Below are 24,871 nucleotides of genomic sequence, written 5' to 3' on the forward strand. Positions count from 1 at the left end.
TAAAAAATTGATGTGGGTACTCAAATGAAAGGTCTCCATGAGTGTAATGTCAGGATGAGCTTATATCTTTAAAAATGTCAATAGTTCACAAGATACAAGGTTATTCCTCAATTATGTATTTAGAGATAGATCATTTTCGAATGTAGCCTAAATACTTATAATAAATTGACTATCGGTGAGAATGATATGAAACCTTGAAAAGGCACAAATTCAAATCAACACCTTTGCAATGACACTAAATTTCATTATGCTTTTTGATTTAGGAAAAATCTTGTGTAATGATATCATTAATTCTAGAAATATTATTATTATTATTATTATTATTATTATTGTTATCGATAAAAAAAACTTTATAAATAAAGTATAAAATGTATTTATTTTAGGACTACATCATCAAGAAGTAGCACGACTTATCGCCGAATCATTTGCAAGACGTGACCGAAATGAAATAGAGTTCCTGGTGGTTGAGGCTAAAAAAAGTAATTTAGAACCAAAGCCCACGGCTTTAATATTCTTGGAAGCGTAGCAAGAATCTCCCACCTCTGAGCCGGAACCACCGTAATATAATTCCAAAATTATTAATAATTATTAATAGTTCTATCAGAGATATTATTATTATTATTATGTTAGTTTTAATATTTAATGATGACCTCAAAGGAGCTGAGACCTGATATTAATAATCACATTAATTTTTTTATATTATAAAATATTTATTTATAAAATCTAGTTTCCAAGACCGGCTTACGAGGGTGGGATAATTACTAAATACTAAATAAATATCTGTAAATTTAAATTTGGCTTAGGCCTGATTAAATAAATAAATTTATTTATTTATTTATTTATTTATTGACTTTCGAAGCAATGAGGCGACTGATATCAAACATATATAAATGATATTAAACATAAATGTAAACTTAAAATCGGGCTTTTATAATTAAATGAAATAATATATTATATATAATAATAATATTAATAATAATAATAATAATAAGAAGAAGAAGAAGAAGAATATTAACAAAAGCCATTTAATGAAATAAAAATAATAGGTCGCCAATTGTGCCAAACTACTTCCAAGGACCTCAATAAAATTTATATAAAAAACAACTACTTAATTATTTAATTACTTACTTGGTACTTGTTTACTTACAATACTCACTTACTTAATATGATAAAAGAATAATTATTTAATTGAAATAATTAATACATACACTGTTGATTAAATGATAATTAATTTTCAACGTGAATAACTTTGTTGAATTTGTTATTTATATTACTTGTTATAATTGTCATTAATATATATATATAGCATCTAAGTTGTATAAATAAATAATTATCATGGCAATTTAATTATAAGAAATGTTGATGCTTAAATAATATAGTATATATGTTTATGTAAATAACTGATTAGAAGGAAAAAAAAATTAGTATATTTTAATTTTTTTTTTCTTGCCTATTATAAATAAATAATTTTATGCTAAATAAGTAAATTCATAATTATATAATTTATATCAAGTATAGAGATTAAAAAAAAAATTATAAAAACAAGAAGTAGGAGAAAAGTGAAAGACATTGTGTAAAACAACGGTATCGAGCACTACTTTGGCAAATTTTTTTTTTATTGTTATTATTATTTAAAGGGGTATTCTGGTCTAGAATTCTGGTCTAGAAGCATGAAATTTCAGGTAATTTTTAAAGTACCGTAAAAATAAGGCAATTAATATTTTTATCATCCATTTTTTTATAAGTTATTTATTAACATTATAAAAATACAGAAAAAAAATAAAAACAGTTTAAAATTCAAAAAATTAGCAGCTGATGAAGTGGAAAGGTCTAAAAAAATTAGCACGTGACGATACCCACGATTCCAACCCTCCTAGCAATCTAGGAAATAAAAAAATAAACAAGATTATTAATCTAGAGTAATGTCGCTATGGTTTCACTGCCTGAAAAAAAAAAAAAAAAAAAAAAAAAAAAAAAAAAAAAATTTTTTTTACCACTTTTTTTGACTGTTTCGAATTTTTTAAAAATAGTTAAAATTCAAATTTGGGGATGCGTCGTTCCAACCATAGTGACGTTACTCTAGATTAATAATCTTTTTTGTTTTCGATTGCTAGGAGGGTTCCCAAGTGGAACAATAATTTTTTTGGTAATGTTTTGAATTTTTGACTTCTTGTTAAATAAAATTTACCAAAAAGTCAACAGTTTTTTATGTGACGCTTGGGTTGGAATCGTGGGTATCGTCACGTGCCAATTTCTTGAGCCCCTCCCCCCCCCCCACTTCATCAGCTGCTAATTTTTTGAATTTTAAACTTTTTTTATTTTCTTCTGTATTCTTATAATGTTAATAAATAACTTATAAAAAAATGTATAATAAAAATATTGATTGCCTTTTTTTACGGCACTTTAAAAATTACCTGAAATTTTATTCTTCTAAACCAGAATACCCTCTTATTGATAATAAAATTATAAATTTAGATAATTAATTTTTAAGTTTAAAATAAACACACACTTTTTGAGGGATCAAATGTGTGATCAATGTGCCAAACATTTTCAACTATTTTAGTTTAAATTATTTAGATAATTATAAATAGTTTAATTTATTTATTTATTTATTTAAGTGAGAAAAAAAATTAAATTAAGTAGTAAAGTTTGTTGTAAAAAAAAAAAACAAAAACAGAAAAATCAAGAATGAATGATGAAATAAATTGTAATTGTCACACAACGTTGAGACTATAAGAATGAGTATCCTTGTGGATAAAAAATACGTTCAAGTTAACGGTAATTATTGTCATCATTATTATTATTACGTTCTTTTTTTTTTTAAATCAGTGATCAATACTTAAAAAAAAAAAAGGATGAATGGACTGGATTATAAAAATTTTTAGTTTACACGCACAATAAAATCACTGATACTCGCACTGCTTTGCATATAAAAATAAAAATAAATGCTAAAATAAAATATTAAAATCATAACTTGATTAAATACTAATTATAAATATTAAGTGGGTGAAATATTTAATAATATTAAAATAATAAATAAGAATATGAAATATTTTTATAAGCGGCTAACCTGGGGAGGCAGAATATTTATTTATTTATTTTATTATTTTGTTTTTTCATTTATTTTTCTGCATATCCGACAATGCCTTATCGCTTTATGTGTTGGTTATTTTTATGAATATATGTATATGTATATGTATATGTATGTATTTGTAAATTAGTAAAATGAAAGAAAAAAATAAAGTTAAACAATTATTTACATTTAGAGAATATGTTATATTAATAATCGTAATAAAAATATTGAAGAATATAAAATACATTGACTTGAAAGAAATATTAATAAATTTATTATTATTATTATTTATTAATTTTTTTTTTTTTTTTTTTTTTTTACTGGTAAGTAAAATATTTTTTTTTAATTGTAAATTGTTGTCATTATAAATCAAGTTTTGAAAATTATAAAATACTATATAAAAAAATGTATAATTTATTTTTATGAAAATAATTTATTATATTTATTTATTTAGAATGTATTATTTAGAAAAATACTTTTCTCATCAATTAATTTCTTAAAAATAAAATAAAGAAGAAATCAACAACAAAAATCTATAAATTATTCATATAATATTATAATAATTATAATAATATTTGTAATAAAAATAATAAATAAGATATTGAAATAATTTTCTGCAAATTTTTCCTCAAAGACTTCAAGTCAAAATATTAAATTTAGGATAAAAGGTTTCTTCTAAAAATCTGATCTAACGACGTTTAAAAAAATATCATACAAATGAAGCAATAGTAAAAAAATTGAAAATTTTAATCTTTATTTAAATGTACAACATTTGCAACTTGATTAAAATTTAATAATTATAATAATAATAATAATAATAATAATAATAATAAAAAATAGGTATGCATAAAAATTGATAGTTCTACCAATAAAATGTTTTTTGATTTGTTCTACTTAAAGTTCAAAGATAATGACTCAATTATAAATTTATCGCATTGTCCAGTAATGAGCGACAATTTACCAAGAGTGACTTTTAAGAAATTAATAAAAATATAAATATCATTTTATTTTAAAATTCTGAGTAATTGGCTCAATTTGCCGAGCTTAAATATTTTCTTACTTTGTTCCATAAATTATTTCCAACAACCAGACTCTTTAAACATATATCGCAATATTTGATAATGATAACATTAATTTTGTTGATTTTTAAAATTTTTAATCGTTACCTGTGTACAAGTTTCATCATTGCCCAGTAATTACAGTCCGGAATTTATTTTCCAAAAAAATAAATATAGATTTATTTGTTTTTTTTATTTCTTCTTTTCCTTATCCTCAATCCTAAATGAATAAATCTAAATTATTATAATTTATCTTCACGTCAAGTTTTTGATTTAAAAGAAATTTTTTTTTAAAACATATTAAGGATAAAATATTAATCGTGCAATGAATTGAAAAAACAAGTTATTTAAATATTTCACAATTGCTTATCAGTAAATTAGCATTGATAAAAATATATGCTTTATTTGATTTATTACAGAAATAATTTCTTGCAATTGAATTAATTTTATGACCTCAAATAAAAAAAAAAAAAAAAAAAAAAACTTTTTATAAATATATTTTACATAATTACTATAATTATTATTTATTAATTACCTTTTTTTAACAAATTATTTATAATTATATTTATAAAGCAAATAAAATTTTCTTACTAATTTTTTTTAGGTTAATAATATTGTTTTAGTTAATGAAGAAAATAAATATCTACCTGTATGGATAAATTAATAAATTATTAAATCCGGGTATTCAATCTGAAACAAAATAAATAGTATTATTATTGTTCATAAATAAAAAAAAAAAAAATTGATTAAAATAGCGCTTTAAAACTATAATAAGTCATAAAATTTACTAAAACCTTCAATGGCGCCCAAATGACTGTTTACTTTGACAGCTTAACTTTAAATTTGAACAAATAAAAAATGGCGTACGTCTGGCGCCACTAGGCAGTAAGTAGATAATAAATGAAGAAAGAAAAAACATTTAAAAGTGTAACAAATAAAAAAACACAAAAAATATTGATAATAAATTTGAGTTTCACATTAATTATATAAAAATTTTGATATTAGCAAGCTGAATATATAAAACTCAACAATAATCATAATAGAAATATTTTTATGAGGGTGTTGATAACTATTTTTTTAACTATTAAAAATAAAATTAATATATTGCAATCATAATAGCTTGTATGATTATGTAAAATAAAAGTTAAATATAATTTAATTAAATAATATGCATCGCAGATGGTCGATCCACTGATTTTTGTATTCAATGTAAATAAAAAAAAATTTAAAAAAGGGGGCAGGTATTAACTTTTGCCGCACGTATAAAAGACGGAGAGACAAGACTTTGGAACAAATTATCGTATATGAGAAACTGACAATAGTTTGTGAACTTGATAAAAGTAAGGAAACCTAAAAAAAGGAGTCTTAAGTAAAAGGTCAAAAGTCATAATGAAAAAATTCACCTTCATACTTTTGGCCATAAGCGCCCTGGGTGAGTTTAACAATTTATTTACTATTTTATAAACTATGCAATTATTTAATTCGAAATAAACTAATAAATAACATTTTTAGCAATATCCACATGTCATTCAACAAAAAGTGGTGCTCAAACGTCAGCAAATAGTCAAAGTTCTAGTTCTAGTCAGGCATCAACAGAAGGTGGAATGCTTGGAGGATATTATGATCCATACTATGGATATGATGATTGTGAAGATGAATCAGACGATGATACGGGGTCGAGTTCTTCCTCTAATTCCCATTCAGAATCATCGAGTGACTCTAATTCATCCGCGAAATCAGGCACGAATGGTGGATCAGGCTCCCAAGCTAGTTCAAACTCCAATTCTGGCTCAAACGCAAATGCTAGTTCCGATTCTGGTTCAAATAATGATGATTCCTCGGAGGAAGACTCTAATGGTGAAGATTCTGGTGAAGGAGAATCTTCTGATGGTGATGATTTTTCAGAATCAGGCTCCAACACTCAATCAGGATCTAGCTCTCAATCAGGATCTAGCTCTCAATCAGGATCTAACTCTCAATCAGGATCTAACTCTCAATCAGGATCTAAATCTCAATCAGGATCTAACTCTCAATCAGGATCTAACTCTCAATCAGGATCTAGCTCTCAATCAGGATCTAACTCTCAATCAGGATCTAGCTCTCAATCAGGATCTAACTCTCAATCAGGATCTAACTCTCAATCAGGATCTAGCTCTCAATCAGGATCTAACTCTCAATCAGGATCTAACTCTCAATCAGGATCTAACTCTCAATCAGGATCTAGCTCTCAATCAGGATCTAACTCTCAATCAGGATCTAGCTCTCAATCAGGATCTAACTCTCAATCAGGATCCAACTCTCAATCAGGATCCAACTCTCAATCAGGATCCAACTCTCAATCAGGATCCAACTCTCAATCGGACTCCAGCACTCAATCAGGCTCCAACACTGAATCAGGATCCAACTCTGAATCGGACTCCAGCACTCAATCAGGATCCAGCTCTCAATCAGGATCCAGCACTCAATCAGGATCCAGCTCTCAATCAGGATCTAACTCTCAATCAGGATCTAACTCTCAATCAGGATCTAACTCTCAATCAGGATCTAACTCTCAATCAGGATCTAACTCTCAATCAGGATCTAACTCTCAATCAGGATCTAACTCTCAATCAGGATCTAACTCTCAATCAGGATCTAACTCTCAATCAGGATCTAACTCTCAATCAGGATCTAACTCTCAATCAGGATCTAACTCTCAATCAGGATCTAACTCTCAATCAGGATCTAACTCTCAATCAGGATCTAACTCTCAATCAGGATCTAACTCTCAATCAGGATCTAACTCTCAATCAGGATCCAACTCTCAATCAGGATCCGACTCTCAATCAGGCTCCAACACTGAATCAGGATCCAACTCTGAATCGGACTCCAGCACTCAATCAGGCTCCAACACTGAATCAGGATCCAACTCTGAATCGGACTCCAGCACTCAATCAGGATCCAGCTCTCAATCAGGATCCAGCACTCAATCAGGATCCAGCTCTCAATCAGGATCTAACTCTCAATCAGGATCCAACTCTCAATCAGGATCCAACTCTCAATCAGGATCCGACTCTCAATCAGGCTCCAACACTGAATCAGGATCCAACTCTGAATCGGACTCCAGCACTGAATCAGGATCCAACTCTGAATCGGACTCCAGCACTCAATCAGGATCCAGTTCTCAATCAGGATCCAGCACTCAATCAGGATCCAACTCTGAATCGGACTCCAGCACTGAATCAGGATCCAACTCTGAATCGGACTCCAGCGCTCAATCAGGATCCAACTCTAAATCGGGCTCCAGCAGTCAATCAGGATCCAACTCTGAATCGGACTCCAGCACTCAATCAGGATCTAACACTGAATCAGGATCCAACTCTGAATCAGGCTCCAACACTGAATCAGGATCCAACTCTCAATCAGGATCTAGCTCTCAATCAGGATCCAGCACTCAATCAGGATCCAGCTCTCAATCAGGATCCAGCTCTCAATCAGGATCCAGCACTCAATCAGGATCCAACTCTCAATCAGGATCTAACTCTCAATCAGGATCCAGCTCTCAATCAGGATCCAGCACTCAATCAGGATCCAACTCTCAATCAGGATCCAGCTCTCAATCAGGATCCAGCTCTCAATCAGGATCTAGCTCTCAATCAGGATCCAGCTCTCAATCAGGATCTAGCACTCAATCAGGATCCAACTCTGAATCGGACTCCAACTCTGAATCGGACTCCAACTCTGAATCGGACTCCAGCACTCAATCAGGCTCCAACACTCAATCAGGATCCAACTCTGAATCGGACTCCAGCACTCAATCAGGCTCCAACACTCAATCAGGATCCAACTCTGAATCGGACTCCAGCACTCAATCCGGCTCCAACACTCAATCAGAATCCAACTCTGAATCGGACTCCAGCACTCAATCAGGATCTAACTCTCAATCAGGATCCAACTCTGAATCAACGTCCGAGTCTGGTTCAAATGCCGATGATGCCACAGGTGACGACTATGATGATAATGAAAATTCTTACGATAATGGCTCAAGTTCAAACTCAGGCTCCAGTTCTGAATCAAGTGCTAATGCTGCAGGAGGAGGCTCCGGTAGTCAATCACACTCGGAGTCAAGTTCTAATTCCTATTCTAGATCAAACGCATCAGGTTCTAATCCAAAATCAAAACCTATGGGCGGATCATCATCTCGTTCTAGCAGTCATTCTCGTTCAGGATCACACGCTTCCTCTTCTTAGTAATTTAGATTAATGTCCATTTGTATGTAACATAAATTATTGATAGGTTTTACAAAGTAGGATGGAATATTGATTCTTTGTTAAATTTATAAAGATTATTTGTGTAATATTGTTCATTTATTCGAGTAATATTAAAAATTTATTTAACTGTATAAATCAATTTTCAATTTATATTAATTTACACCTATATTTTCCTATTGTAAGCAGCAATATTGTTCTACATTCATCATCATTCATTATGATAGTTATTATTGAGTTATGTAACATAGTGCTCGATTTATCTACATGTATATATTATTATATGTTACTTTATTCTCGATAGAAAATTTATATAAAATAAATCTCTTATTAAATACTTTAAGAATCTTGATAATTAATTTCGTCATTAATGATGTTTTAAAACTCATAAAGTTTTAATTACTAATCGCTATTAATATTACTTATATATAAATTATTAAACCATAATATAACAGCAAGGAATTGATGCTAGGATGATAAAGTGTCTATTAAATTTTTTTTCATCAGTTATTGTCACTATAATGTCCATGGTACATGTTAATTGTCAAAATTTATTATTCATACTTAATTTTACAAATTTTTTTATTTACTGACGTATTTAGCAGGATAAAAAAAATATGAGTAATAAAATAAATATAAACTTTACGGTGTGACAGCAATGTTGGAAAATTTTAATTAATTTTATTTTTGAAAAGAATTTAATTTAGTTTTTATCCTTAAAAAATATAATTTTATCAAAGAAGAAATAACGGCTTATCACATATAATAATAATTTAATATTTGTTAAAATAATATTTAACCGAACGACGTCGGCAGACAGACGTCGTTAATATACTTTTTGTTATTTTTAATAAAAAATGACGTTTTATTAAAAATATTTGTTTGTTAAGTAGTATAAAAGTAAAAGAATGTTAATGTCTCGAGAACAATTTGTCTTTGACAACCAGAGTGTTCATTGGAGGTATAGTGACAAAAAATCTAAAAAAATGAGAAGATTCTTGATTCTATCACTGGCTGTACTCGCCATAGGTATGTCAACTATTTCTATAAAAAATAATAAATTTTATTTATTTAAAAATAAATAAAACTGATTAATAATTTTAATGTTTACTATTCTAGGAGTTACAGTGATAAATGCCCAAGATGCATCTGGAGCTGCAAGTGCAGCTAATGCGACTGCTAATTCTGCAGCTGCTACTACTACTCCTGCAGGAGGTAGTCTTACCAGCGCTAGTTCTAGTACAGAATCAGCCTCTAGTTCTCAAGTAACTGGTGAAATAAGCAGTATAATGGATACGACAAAACGCTGGATTAACCTATTTTTATGATAGTATGCCAAAAATAGGGCCTATGTTTGATCCTTTACAATAATAAACTATCTACTTTATACTTAATTCATCAATTATCTAAATTGTATCTTTAATTGAAAATAAAATAATTTATGTTGATGTTAAATTTATGTTCTAAATCATTTATTTATGATCTATCTGTCAACTAGATGATCCGGGTCCAGTAATTAACTTAATAATACTGAAATTAACAGACCTGTCAATTTTTTGGATTTATATAACAACTAAATTATCATAAAAAAATTCTACATCTTAAAATTGAAAAAAATTACAAGTGCAAATTTTTTTTTTTTTTTTTTAATTTGTTTAAGGGGGTAGATGCACTTAGAATTTTTGAAAAATCGATTTTTTTTCATTTTCTTAAAGTATGATGTTTTAAGAATATTCTCTGAAAATTTCAAGTCGATCCGATGAATAGTTTTCAAGATATTTAGTAATTACTGAAGCAACATTAAACCTCTCGGTTGTGACTAGAGCAGGTAGCGGACGGCAGCTGCAAGCGCCCGGTTTTGTCATGCCTTTTATCTTGTATGAATAGAATAATTTCAAGTATAAGATGGAAAATTTTAGATTAAATTTCATTTTAAACTTGACATTGGAAGTGAGTAGTCGATACACGTGTTTTTTGATTTGTGAAAATTGTTTTGAAAATTTTATCATGGATCGTGCGGAAGGTTCAAGATAACTTCGAAAGTCTAATGGTGTTCGTAAATCGCGTACTGTCAAAAGAAAAAAAGTATTCAATCCAAAGACAGCGGAACGTGATCAAAGTGTTCTTAGTTCGTCAGCTAAAAAATTAACACGTGACTTCGAAGACAGTGCGCCTGAAGATAATGGTGTTGAATACAGAATAATAAACTTTATATCTGTTTTTACTGCTATTGCAAGTATTGTCAAGTGTAAGGGGTGTGATGGAGATGTGAAATTTCAGACAGCTAGTACACGTGGTTTGGGATTTTAAATTGTAGTGGCTTGTAATAATTGCGTTCACGAAAATATTCCCTCATGTTCTTTTAAAGGACGTTCCTATGAAATAAATAGACGATTCATATTTGTAAGTAGAGTCCTAGGATTGGGATATGAAGCCATGCGAAAATTTTGTGGTCGATGGACATGCCACAATTTTTAGATAAACGTATCTTCCAAATGTTATTGAAGCAAATACTAGATAGTAGTAAAAGTGTCGCTGAATCATTATTAAAAAAAGCTGTAGATGAAGAAAAACGAGTTCCCTGTAGTTACACGGAAAATAGAGATTCAGAACGAATAAATTTAGCGAACAGGCGGGAAAACGAGAATACCCGCGAGGGCAGAATGCTTCGAAGACAACACCAGCTAGATGTTTTAGAAGTTTCAAAATCTGCAGAAGCTCTATTATATGGTCCAGGTATTGATGATTCAATAATAATATCTAAATAATTCTATTAGGCTGAAAATTTTATGTGATAAACGAGTGTAAGCTAGTCGGACTAAATTTTTCTAGCAAAAATTTTTCAAAGTTTAATAACTCGATGAATATTGAATTTAACCAAATTTTGTAAAGAATACTTTCGCTTTAAAAATTCTTAAAATATACCAAAATAAAAAAATCAATTTAAAAAAATGAAATTTTTCAAAGAAATTATTTAAACATTTAGCTATAAACAATTAAATGTTCAAATTATCAGCAAAAAAATGTGATATTCGGATTTAACAGATAAAATTACGCAAAATTTAACTTTTTCCATTCAATTGGATACTTAACACCAAAATTAAACAAGATCTACTTTTAAAAAACTTTAAACGCGTTTTCATCAAAACTGTGTTTTTCCATTCGGTGGATATTGATGAAATTTTAATATTATCTTTTTGGCATTAAGAACAAGTCTTTAATCGAAGGATATTGATTTTTGTTGACAATTACTATATTTTTTTAACAATTAACTTTTAACTTTTTATCGAAAATCAGAGTCCAAAGTTTCGAATGCCACCATTTTGTAAATTTTCAAAAAAAAAAAAGCTTCGATTAAAGACTGGATTTATTATTAAACTAAAGGTTTCACCTTGGTTTTTCGAATTCAGATGATCTAGAAGGCTGCTGTGATGGTCACCGCGAAGCACTACTCACGGGAGAGGATCCAACCAATATGGCGATATTTTAATAAATAATATGTATATATATATTTTTTTTTTTTCATAAATGTTAAGTTAAAGCATTGTATAAAAACTCTGTATAATTTATTTTGTAAAATAAACTTAATAACTGTAAAAAATAAATTTTTTAAAATAGACCTTTTTTTACGCTTCTGAGTGCATCTACCCCCTTAAAGTCGCATAAAATACTAAGGTCATGAGCGACTACGATAGGGGGTAAACTTTTGAGATTGGAACTCGTTTTATTTTTTGGGCTGAGCAGAATAATACACTTAAATATTGAAAATATTCATTGGTGTACGCCGGACTCGAACCCGGTCCAATGCTTTGGTAAGCAAGGGCTGGATCCGATAGGGCTACTGCGCGCCTGTAAATTTTTAAAAAATATTTTTTTGTGTAATTGATTTGTAATAAAAATAAAAAAAAATTTCAGATTTCTGCTAATTTTGTTTTCATATCAATTTCGCTAATATATATTTTTATACGTTAATGATGTTCGTAATAACTAATTATTCATTATGATACGTACATAAAATTTAAATGAAAATATAATGTGTACTTACCATAAATTTTATCATCAATTGTTATCAAATTTTATTGTGAAGATATTATTATCCTTGTTTTGATTTTTTAGCTTTATTAATTGAAGTAAAACTACAAGCGCTTAGATATGGAATTGGTGGGAAGTTGCAGGGATGGTCTTCAGGGTCATTCGTTTTCCTAATTTTTATTTTATTTATTTACAATCAGCAAGTTGTCACAGTTGGAGATTAATATTTCTGTGACATGCGGCTAATGTTTATTTATTTTAATTAAAAATAAGTGACTGAATTCAGGGAGAACTACTCGTACGCAATATCACTGTGCTGAATTATTTATTTTTATCATTATATTGGCAGTACTTTTATCTCGGATAAAATTTTATCTCGAATTGAAAAACTGGTCCTGAAATCAGCTGACTATAACAATCTTTTAATTTTTATAAAAAAAATATTTTTACGTCTTTGTACTCGAATAAACTTCATTACACTGTTATAGTTATAGTTATAGTTACTAGTTATAGTTATAGCTGTCACTTGACCATTTTCTAATTTTATTCAATAAAAAAATTTGTTCCAAAAAAATTTTTTTTACAAAATTGCCTTTTTTAATTTATTAAATTTTTTAAATGTCAATTTTTTTTTCTCATTTTTTTATCCAGTAATTTATTTATTAAAAAAATTATTAAATATCTGCTAGATTTATTTTCATTAATAAAACATGCAATAGTTATATTAATGTATAGCTTATAATAATCCTGAAATTAGCTGTCAATTTTTTAGTAGATTTGATAAAAATCTAACTATTGCAGCCGTCCTCATGGCGCAACTTTGAAAAAATTTAGTCTTTTTCTGACTCAGTTTGTCGAGCTGAGTCAGAAAATGTATATAGTTCAAAAGTTTATATATGTATGTATTTATATATATATATATATATATATATATATATATATATATATATATATATATATATATATATATTTATACATATTTATACGATATAACGCGGCTTGTCAGCACGATAGCGTTTTCAATTTATAACCGATTCTTCTCAAACTCAACATGCTTTATCTATCGATCAAGACCAAGGTTAAGTTCGAAGATGAGCTTAATCGGGCGAGTAATTTGGAAATGACAGGATTTTGAAATTTTGAAAATCGTAAAAATTGATGTTTTTACTACTTCAACTCGGTATAATTACTGATCGAGACAAGATATAAAAATTCGGTAAAATGCATCGTAAAGCTCTTTTAATAAGCTTCAATTTCCACTACTCAGAAGTGGTAATAGCCTCAATATTACTCCTTTTAGAATTCGTTTAATGAAACAGTTTTACTGTTGCAGCCGTTTTAGAATTATTGTCTGCATCATAGCTTAATCATGATGTAAATTCAATAATTACGATAATGATTAGTCTTTCGTGTAATTTTTTCAGGTAATTCGTCAGTAAATATGTCACAAATTAGTTCTATATATTGTTTTGTTCAATTAAAATTTTATCCGGTTTCAAACATCTGATTGATTTGCAAATTCTTGTTCCTAAGCAGTTATTTAAAATTTGGTCATTTATAATTCAAATTTTATAATCTTTGCAATTCTTTGAGAAACTTTTTCTTCAAAAGTTAATTTTTTTTCCAAAATTTGTTCTAAATAGTTTTAAATTTATTATTGAATTTTGTTTTTAATTCATAAATTAAGTTATACATTATTAGTGTTATTATTGAAAGTGACGTCATCCCCCCTTCCACCACATTGGAGGTCCACTCTCTAGGCTCAAGGACCGATAGTGAGGGATGAGAGTACAGGCGGGCCTTGTACTTACCCCCACCCTTGGGGTAACTCTAGGACCCCAGCAACGAGGGAGGATGGTGGCACTTCCGAGAGGATCCCCAATTCGTACACTTCGGTTATCGTCATTCTATTGTCCCGTATATTATTGTAACTCTTGAGTCATATTCATTTGTATAATCTCATCATTGTTAATAAACGTCTTGTAAACGAATAACGCGTTTCTTACATTATATTATTTTATTAAAAATCAATTTTCTTTATTTGAAAAATCTACTTCCATTTCGGCTGCCGAATGGCCTTTTTTATTATTATTTTTATAACAAATTAACTACAATAAAAAAATACTTTTTCATATAACCTGCATTGAAAATGTGAGTTTCAATGCCTGTTGAGCCAACCGAAACTAGACAATTTCAGACCAATGCGACTGTGCCGGGCAGGTATCAATTATTTCTTCCCGGCGGACAGAAAATGACGATTTTCTGTCCGCGAGGTGAAGTTGCAGCTTTATTTTCAATCCTATCAATTGTTTGTTTATTTTATACCTTTATAACTATCATTCTAACCGTTAACAGTATTGACATATCATAATTCTGTTATTAAGCATAAATAAGAATGATAAAAGAAAACTTGTCAATTTACGAATAATGTTTGGTAAAAAATAAACTATTACTTTCTATTTTATTATAAGTTTCATAATAAAATGGTATTTTCGCTGTTCGTCTGAAACTATCTAGTTCTGGTTGGCTCCAGACATTGAAACTAGCATTTTTAATGCAACTTATATGAAATAGTATATTACACACCTAGGGAAGTAAAGTAAGAAATGTCTCAGATCACATGTAATTGTCGGCCGAGGCGAAGCCGAGGTTGACAAACATGTGATCTGAGGCTTTCTTATTTACTTCCCGTGGAGTGTATACTATTTTTTTGCTCGACGAAGGCAGAAAGCGGCAACTTCGTTTAGCGCAGCGGGCCGAAAGTTGACGCTTTCTGCCCGTCGAGCAAAAAAATATAATGTGTGACGCGGGATGAAACACGATTTCAGACCGAGTGATGCCAGCCCTCGCTTCGCTCGGGCAGGCAACTTCACTCTGGTCTGAAATCGTTTTGTTTCATCCCTAGTCACACAATATACTATTAAAAATTTTCACTAATAATTTATTTTAATTTTCACATGTAAAATTTTTAATAAAATTTTTTTTATACCTACACGGAAAAAAGTAAACTGTAATATTCACTCGGATTCCGGTTAATTTTTATAGTTTCAAACAGTAAAGCGGACATCGGGGTGGCCAAAATATAAATATTACAGAACTTAATGCAGAAAGTATAAAAGCCACAATTTATAATTTAATATCCAAAATAAGTGATTAGTAGCTGTCACTATAGTAAATAACGACTCTTTCATCTTTAAAAATTACAGTTTCAAACAGTAAAAATTGCCATTTCAATATATAGTCGATATTATGAGGAGAAGGGGAACTCAGATGAAAGAGAAGGGGGCCTCACTCTGGGAGAATTTAACGTTTGAAACAGTAAAAATTATACTTTTAAAATATACATTTTATCAGTCCGAACAAGTCAATAATTACAGTTTTATTTTTAGCGTTGCGTTTAAAATTTACCGTTTTACTTTGTAAATATTGGCGTTGCTTGTATTAGAAATTTACTAACTTTATTTTATACTTTTTACATATCATAAGATCATTTTTTAGGTACGAAATGATAAATATCAAAGTCTGAATTCTTAATTATTATACTTTAACATTTTAGACATTCACATAGGGAATATTACTGTTTGAAATAGTATTTTCTTCTATGTAAAGATTACTTATTACTTATTATAAATCGACTGTTACTTATTACAGTTTACTTTTTTCCGTGTAATATTAAAATTATAAAAAAATTTTTAAATGTTATCTTCAGTGTTATAGTTTGTATTGAACTGAGTACAGTTTTTCAGAAGAAGCAAAATTGTTAGAATAACCTCACAAAATAATGAAGAGATATAAATTAGCCTTCACTTTAAAATAATATGAATAATAAATAACCATCATTACATTGTTACAATAATTTCATATTAAATAATTCAAGATCAATTATTTTAATTTTCCCGCTGAAATATATGATGATTATTTATTAATTTATAATAAGCTTCTATTCTGTGAATATAATTTGAATATGCACCCCAGTAACAAGATAATAAGACAATTATGATACAATAAATATTAGATTTGATATATATGCGACATAAAAGATATTTGCGACATGCTGGCGTCTCTAACTCATAATAATTTCATAGATACTTATTATTATCATCGGAATAGAAGGAACATAATGATAGGGGAAATTTCAAAGTAGAAAATAAATTTAGTAGCATCGCAATAATATATTATTTTAAAATGTACACGATACTTCCAGGGAGCTTTGTTGTATTGCAAGCAATAGGACTTTGGAAACCTCACACACATCAAAAACACAATAACGATAGTTCATCTCTGATATACAATTTTTGGTATCGGCTTCGCACATTTGTAATATTTTTTCTTATTTATTCTTTTACAATTACTGGAATAACTGGATTAATATTTACTACTAAAAATATTGGAGATGTTACAAGTGACTGTTTTATATTATTATCTATTTTTGCTATTTGTGGTAAAATAGCTAATATTGTATGGAGTCGTGAAACAATTATTTTGATATTGAATACACTTGAAACAAATCCATGCAAGCCGATTAATGATGATGAAATTATTATTCAAGAAAAAGTTGATCGTCTTATTTGGTAATAATTTAATTGAGTATTTTTAAGATTAATTTTTTTATTAAAAAATTTATTTGATTCAAGAGAAAAAATTTTAAACTACAAATTAAGTTTTGAAAAAAAATTTTACATAAAGAAATTTAAAAAAATTAAGTGTGAATTTTTATAAATCTATATTATTAAAAGAATATAAGCAAAATTTTGTGGCCAGTGTATATTTATGCGATAAAATGGGTCTTTATGGTTAAATTTGATATCGTTGGAAAAGTCTTGACCTGGAGTTGTGCCTTTTCATGGATTCATATCATTTTCACCAATAGTCAATTTATGATGATAAGTATTTAGGCTGCATTCGAAAATTCTCTATCTCTAGATACATAATTGAAAAATGACCTTGTATCTCGTGAACTATTGACAATTTTATAGATATAAGCTCATCCCGATGTTACACTCATCAAGACCTTTTATTTAAGCACCTACATCATTTTTTCATATATATATATGTACAGTGCTGTTCAATATTTTTGTCAACGACATCGGTGACCATTTCTTGTCTGATTACTTACTTTACGCTGACGATCTGAAAATCTTCAGGCCGATCAAGACAGAATCAGATGTCCGCATTCTACAAGAAGATATAAATCGTCTTTCTAACTGGTGCTGTAGAAACAAGCTAGACCTCAACACAAACAAATGCGCAGCTGTTTCCTTTTCCCGACTACACACCTCTACTCCTACCAACTATGTTCTGCGAGGAGTTAAGATAATCGAGGTGGAAGAGGTAAAAGACTTAGGCATCGTTATGGACTACAAACTCACGTTTTCGAAGCATATAGACAAGATGACCCCCAAGGCTTTCAAAGTTCTGGGATTTATCCTAAGGTGTGGAAGAGATTTTAATAATCCCAGTACGCTGATCAGTCTTTTCCAATCGCTGGTCCTTCCTATATTGGATTATGGTTCTGTAATCTGGAGTCCCTTCACCAACGCCTCGATAACCAGAGTGGAAAAAGTCCAACGTAAGTTCTGCAAAACTCTAGCATACAGACTATCGTCTCCCAGTCGCATCGTCTCCACTGACGAAGCATATAAGTACTACAAAATCTTTCAACTTTATGCCCGGCGACAGGTCGCTGACCTTGCTTTCTTTTACAAAGTGGTGAATGGAATTATTGATGCTCCTGACATACTAAGCTTATTCGAATTCGCTCCAGCGGGTCTAACCCTAAGACGCAACAGATTACTAAAAACATCCAAATCTAAAAAGAACTACGTGATACACGGTCCACTGAATAGACTAGCCACTCTAGTGAATTCTCTTCAGGGTAAAATTGAGATCTACGGAGGTTCATACGGCGCATTCATCGACAACACTAGAAGACATCTACTGATCATGCCAGAACACTAATAAATACAATTAATCCTTTTTTTAATTTCTGCCTTCTCCCCATCTAGCACTTGAAAGTTTACTTTTGATTTTCAATTGTTATTTTATCTGTCCCCCTCACCATCATGTAATTAATATTAATTTAATATTATTTGATTCAATATATCCTATAAATTTAATATTATATCTTTTATATCTTTAATGTATATTGCCGCTTGGCGTAAAATGAATAAATAAATATATATATTATATATGTATATATAAAAAATATACCAAAATGCATGTGGGTACTCAAAATGAAAGCTCTTGATGAGTGTTACATCGGGATGATCTTATATCTTTAACCCTTCAGTACCCTCGCTATAAGAATTTTTCTCACGCAACAACATTCAACTTATAGGATGTCGCTGCAGTGCAAGTGAGACACTAAAAAGAACGTGGGTACTGAAGGGTTAAAAATGTCAATATTTAAGAAAGTACAGGGGATTTTAACAAATATCTTGTGAACTATTGACATTTTTAAAGATATAAGCTCATCCTGACATTACACATCAAGATCTTTCATTTGAGTACCTAAATCAATTTTTCATATATTTATATATCTATACTAATAAATGGAAAGCCGGTTTTTTTGTCCGGTTACACTGCGAAAACTACTGAACCAATCGGAATAATACTTATACTATAAGATGCAGCGTGTTTTGGAGAAGGTTTTAGCATATGATATGTTGGTGATTACTTATCCGAAGCCTATATTTTTTTGACTTAGAAATAATTAATTTTTATTGTAACTAAATTTATTCTATTCGATTGTCATTTGTTTAAAATAAATTTTTCAATTCTATTGATTATTTTTATATACTAGGCAGATTTCTTCACTTATGAAACCCGCAATTTCTTTAACTGAAACTTTCAATGCTCATAACAAATTTTTTTTTCAAATCAATTATTATTCATTTTTGTAAGATAGATACGGGAATGTTATAATGATTGCACATTGAAAGTTACAATATTAGCTAGAATAATTATATGGATAAAAGGTGCATGCCAATTCGATAGAATTGAGAATCTGTGCAAGTCAAAACAATACTCTGATTAAATTTCAAGTCTATTAGATCTAAAAATGTAATTCTACAAAGCGCCTAGCGGAGCGGGCGAGTAATAGCTAGTATTATATACTTATATGTATATATGAAAAATATATAAAAATGCATGTGGGTACTCAAATGAAAGCTCTTGATAAGTGTAACATCGGGATGAGCTTATATCTTTAAGAACGTCAATAGTTAAGAAATTACAGTACAATTTAACAAAAGTCATTATTTAATAAAGCAAAATTTTATTTATTTATAGTTCACTAATCAAAGCAGTCACATAGTGACTGCAAAGTTGCTGGTATATTTTATCATAATTAATTTATTCTAAATTTTAATATCATAAATAATATTCTTGTTTCAAGACTTTTTTTTTCTTTAATAAAATCAAATTTTTTATTATTAATAAAAATTTGAATTTTATGATTGTTAATAAAAATATTTAATTTTAGGCACAGCACACTCGTATATGGAATATTAACAGAAATAACAGTATTTATGGTAACATTTGGTACCTTATTATTAAAATTACCAATAGGTACTTTGCCATACAACACCTACCTACCATGGGATTATTCACACGGATTTTTGTACTGGCTTGCTTATGGTTACCAAATAATAAGTGTCTGTTTGTCAGCTAATTCAGACATCGGCTTTGATACTCTTGTTCCAGGGCTTATGCTGCAAATAAGCGCTAAATTAGAAATACTAAAATATCGTTTTATTAATTTAGTCGATACGCTTAAATTAACAACCCACTGGAATAGTAATAAAAATAATAAAGATAATTTGGAGATTGAAAATAAATTAATTGCTGATTACGTAAAGTGTCATCTAATTATTCTCAAGTTGAATTTTTTATTCATTTAATTAATTTATATTTATCATATTATTTATTATGATATTAATAATTATAATTTTAGCAAAAACATTTATAAAATTGTTATTTATTATTGCAGATTAGCTGACACCATTAACGAAACATTTAATAAAGTTATATTTCTTCAATTTTTTATAAGCTCTATTGTATTATGCATAAGTGTTTATAACTTGGCTATTTTAGATGCTTTTTCAACTGAATTTACTAGCATTGTGCTTTATTTATCTTGCATGTTGATGGAAATTTTTATTCTTTGTGCAGCTGGCAATCAAGTGACAATAGTGGTAATATTTATTCTTTTTTTAATTATTATTTTTATATTAAATAATAATTAAAATAAAATTAAGACATCTGACAATTTTCCTTATTAAAAATAATAGTAAAAAAAATTCTAAATGTAGATTTTAAAAATATTTTTTTAGTTCTAATTTAATTAAAAAAAATTTTAAACGTCTGCTAATTTCAATATTATTGATTAATATCATTATTTTTGCAAAGATATTTTTCTGTGACCAATTGTATATATAAATTAAATTCTTTTTTTCCGCCTAGTGGTCACAAGTGACTAGTGAATCTAATTCAAGCCAACAGATGGATATTCAATCTTCTTTAATGGTCGAGAGACATTCTCTCTTGTTCATAAATTCGATGTAGTCCATTGAAAAGTTACATTTGAGGTTGCGTTTTTTAGAAGACGCAATTTTATTTTTTTTTATTTGTAGGGGGGGGGGTCAATGTAAAGCTAAAACCAAGTTTGTGGGGTCGCCACCCTTGTCCTACGGCCGCCATCTTGAAAATAGGGGTTGAAATTGTTTTTACGATATATCTCTTAAACTATTTATCTAATAAAAAAAATATTGTTAACATTTTTTGTTGCAAATTAAATTTTCTACAACTTTGGTCCAGTAACTTTTTGTCGTAGAACTATAAATAAAAAAAGTTATAAGCAAAAATGTTCAGTAATTCAAGAAAAAAATTTATATTTTATGATATAACTTTTTTTTTTTATCATTTTACGAAAAAATGATATCAGACTATTTTTGTAGATCGTTTTTTGAGGAACAACTTTTATACGCAACACTTTTTCATTAAGTCAATAGCTAAGGTTTTACAGCGCTCCGAAGTGAGTACTATTTTTCAGTACTCTTAACTATACATATATTATACGTGTGTACTAATAATGTGTCATCAGTTATTGTTTTTTTTTTATTTTGTTATAATAATTTTTTTAAGAATTAATTTTGCAATATTATTAATAATTAATGATTGACTCTTTTCCCCACCACTCACGAGGTAGAGTCTGGAGGCGCGTTTTTTTTTACGTGGTATCCCCAATAGGCATAATCCACGGTGATTTTCTAAATTAGAACAACTCCGTCCTCAGTCTTTTCGATGGACCAGGCTGCGGCTCAACATCTGATCGGCTTTCTGAATTAAGTATCAGTGGGAGAACTCCAAGTAGCAGAGGAGAAATAAATGAAGCAGGTCGAGTTGCTGCAATGATAGAGTGAGCAATTGATGCGCACTTTCTTTCCGCTGCATTTAGTGACTTGCGCTTTGATTGGCAAATAATTCCTTTCAATAAAACTGATAAAGTTTCGGGAATTAGAGTATTAACATCCTTCAGAAAACTATCAGAAGGTGGATACTCCTTTGTCTCGTAATACTGTGAACGAATATCTTCCAAAATAATAGCAGCTGCATTTCTAACTATTTGTATAATCTCTCTTCACGAACATCATTTTTTTATGAGAAGGCGGTTTGTTTGATATAATTTTATAAATGAACCCTTTAAAACAGACTATACAATCGTGACCGGATTCGTTAAAAAATACAATTTCATCTTTGTACTTTGCTTTCAATCGTTCAATGATTGTACGCTTCTGGGGAATGTACTCTCCTGTAATTGATTTCATTAAATCCGTCATGAAGAATTGACACTCTTCACTATTTTCATGCAAGTAAGAAAAAACATCCGCCATTGCTGCGTCAATATTATTTTTGCGTTCATCCTTTTTATTTGTGACCGACCGTTTTTTGGAATACAATTGCTTGCTGCAGTTGTTATGATACTTTGCTCCAACTTCCACTAAGCTGGGAATATTAGCTATGCGATTAGCAATGTCCATTGCAACGTCATCGGAACGTCTGTTTATAAGGTCCATAATACTTGTTTTTGTACTCTCATTACGTACAATACAAACCCGCGGTTGTCGGCTTGTACGCGAATTACTTGGATCCTGAACCGCTTTGGCACAGATGAAGCAATTGTTCACAAAATCAAAATCTGGCTGTGGAGCTTTTGAAACTGAACATAAACTACTGGAGCTGCTGCTGCGACGACGAACAACACTATCGGTTCGATTGTCCATGTAATAACAATAACACGCAATATGTCCATTAACTTCCGAAACAGTTCGTAAAAATTGTTCACTAACCTCATCATTTTTTGCTACAGCTCGATCTAGTAAAGTTTTTAGACGTTTTGCCTTCACAGTTCTTATTTTATTTTCACCTAAAGGTTTTTTACAAATAAAACAATGATTCATGATGGAATAAAATAGAAAAAGCACGTTTAAAAAGTCTAAATGCTAATAAAAAAAAATAGTTTTCACTGAAGTTAATGGAAATCCATCGAACTTGAATATTAGTAAAACTGGAAGCTTGTGGTATCTGTTCGAGTTATAAAGATGTTAATTGAATGAAAGACATGTTATTAGGGAGATCCAGGTTTGATTCCTGGCTTGGTAACCAACCCTATATATATTTTTTTTCAAGGTTTGTCTTTGCCCTCATTCAATTTCTTTCATTATCTTTCATTCAAGTACTTAACATCTTTATCTCGAACAAATACCACAAGCTTCCAGCTTTACTCGTATTCAAGTTCGATGGATTTCCATCGAACTTATGAACAAGAGAGAATGTCTCTTGACCATTAGAGAAGATGGAATATCCATCTGTTGGCTTGAATTAGATTCACTAGTCACTTGTGACCGCTAGACGGAAAGAAGAATTTAATTTAAATATCATCATTATTTATATTTTAGAGTTCAACATTAAGTGACGCTATTTATAATACTGACTGGATAAATTTAAATACATCAACCGTGAAAAGTTTAATAATCATAATGAATCGTGGACAAAAACCAATTATTTTTTCAAGTGGAAATGTTATTAAATTATCATACGACTCTTTTAAAACGGTATTAAATTTTAGATTAAAATAAAAATAATATTGTAATTAATATATATTTTTATTCTTTCAGCTGATTAAAATGTCTTACTCTGCATATAATGTGCTACAAAGGACCTGAAATAAATAATTAATCATATTGAGAAATACACACTAACATGTAATAGTATTTGGATGGTGATAAGCAATAATTATGACATTACAATAAGCGCAGTTGACCATTTAAAAAATTTTTTTTTTAATAAAAAAATTTGTTCCAAAAAATTATTTTTTAAAAATTGCATTCTTCATTTTTTAGAATTGTTGTTTATGATAACACTGAAGTTAACTGAAACTGGAAATATTTTTATAATTTTATAGCAATAAAATTATTGTGAAAAAAATTTATAAAAAATATTGACAGTTGTCAGCTGACTTCAGAATCATTGTTTACTACCATCCATTTTATATTCAGATATAAATAATCATCTTCATCGATTATTTGTAAAAAGAAACAAATAATAATAATAAAATTAAGTATCAAATAAATCTTACCTGTCATTCCATCTCTTATAATATTTTTTAATGATATTAAAATTAGCTGTCACTTCACAATTTTTTATTTTATTTAACAAGTATATTTGTTCCAAAAAATTATTTTTAAAAAATTGCATTTTTAATTTATTAAAATTTCTACTTGTCAATTTTTTATGACCCTGAAGTTAGCATGTAGCCGACAAAAATGATTTTTAGTTACGTATATCTCGAGTAGGAATAGAGTTACGGCAAATGGACGCATATGAAATTATTTGGCGCGAAAAAATCTATATGTACAAAATTTGTAAATTTTGAAAAATTTTTCAAAAATTTTTTGTGACCAAAAATAATTTTTGGAAAGCTCTTAAAAAGTTCTGAATCATCCGAACTTCTCAAAAACTCGTTATTTTCATTTATTTTCAATTATTTATATGTACATTTTTTCGAATTGCGTTTTTTGTGCTGGGAGCTTTGGTTCAAAATAACTCCTTAAAAAATAATTTTATTCTTAAATAAAAAATTGTACATACAGTTTTTCTAAAAATACACATGTACATTTTTTGATTTTTCTGAAATTTGAATATTCTCAAAGATATCCGCATCCAAAAATTTTTTTAAATTTTTGGATACGGATATGAATTTGAAAAAAAAATTTTTTTTAATTAAAAAAAAAAGTATTTGTTAATTTTTTTAAGATATACATGTACATTTTTTGGATTTTTTCCTATTTAAATATTTTCGAAAATATCGGTATCCAAAAATTTTTTTTAATTAAAATTTTTATTTTTCATTTTTTTTCGAGTAACGTTAAGAAAACCACCGAGAAAAAAATTTTCGAAAT

The 24,871-nt window shown here is 28.9% G+C and overlaps 3 protein-coding genes across 8 annotated transcripts in view; all 3 read left to right on the top strand.

Moving 5' to 3' along the window:
• The window catches only part of LOC123261840 (whirlin), a 28,961-nt gene extending 27,857 nt beyond the window's left edge, over positions 1–1,104 (top strand). For all 6 annotated transcript variants that reach the window (XM_044723681.1, XM_044723680.1, XM_044723685.1 and 3 more), the window contains one exon: positions 384–1,104. In XM_044723681.1, the coding sequence (XP_044579616.1) occupies positions 384–526 (143 nt within the window). In that variant the 3' untranslated portion in view covers positions 527–1,104. The remainder of the gene's footprint in view (positions 1–383) is intronic.
• A 4,218-nt stretch (positions 1,105–5,322) lies between these two features.
• Positions 5,323–9,706, top strand: LOC123260516 (serine-rich adhesin for platelets-like). Its single transcript, XM_044721641.1, has 4 exons — positions 5,323–5,563; positions 5,644–8,359; positions 9,346–9,407; positions 9,498–9,706. The coding sequence occupies exons 1-4, from the start codon at positions 5,521–5,523 to the stop codon at positions 9,704–9,706; spliced, it is 3,030 nt and encodes a 1,009-aa protein (XP_044577576.1). The 5' UTR covers positions 5,323–5,520.
• A 6,530-nt stretch (positions 9,707–16,236) lies between these two features.
• LOC123261842 (odorant receptor 46a-like) lies at positions 16,237–23,760 on the top strand. The gene is made up of 5 exons (XM_044723692.1): positions 16,237–16,981; positions 19,894–20,289; positions 20,401–20,605; positions 23,369–23,524; positions 23,588–23,760. Exons 1-5 carry the CDS (start codon positions 16,596–16,598, stop codon positions 23,633–23,635), a joined length of 1,191 nt encoding a protein of 396 aa, XP_044579627.1. The 5' UTR covers positions 16,237–16,595; the 3' UTR covers positions 23,636–23,760.
• The last annotated feature ends 1,111 nt before the right edge of the window (positions 23,761–24,871 follow it).

This window comes from Cotesia glomerata, linkage group LG3 (assembly GCF_020080835.1).
Source record: "Cotesia glomerata isolate CgM1 linkage group LG3, MPM_Cglom_v2.3, whole genome shotgun sequence".
NCBI lineage: Eukaryota > Metazoa > Arthropoda > Insecta > Hymenoptera > Braconidae > Cotesia > Cotesia glomerata.

Bases quoted from the DNA above. Each gene is read 5' to 3' on its own strand.
- LOC123260516 (XM_044721641.1), top strand. From the start codon at position 5,521: ATGAAAAAATTCACCTTCATACTTTTGGCCATAAGCGCCCTGG. The intron at 8,360-9,345 runs GTAATTTAGATT...TTGGAGGTATAG, and splicing joins TCACACGCTTCCTCTTCTTA to TGACAAAAAATCTAAAAAAA. The intron at 9,408-9,497 runs GTATGTCAACTA...TTACTATTCTAG, and splicing joins ACTGGCTGTACTCGCCATAG to GAGTTACAGTGATAAATGCC.
- LOC123261842 (XM_044723692.1), top strand. From the start codon at position 16,596: ATGTACACGATACTTCCAGGGAGCTTTGTTGTATTGCAAGCAATAGGA. The intron at 20,606-23,368 runs GTAATATTTATT...TTTATATTTTAG, and splicing joins GCAATCAAGTGACAATAGTG to AGTTCAACATTAAGTGACGC. The intron at 23,525-23,587 runs GTATTAAATTTT...TTATTCTTTCAG, and splicing joins CATACGACTCTTTTAAAACG to CTGATTAAAATGTCTTACTC.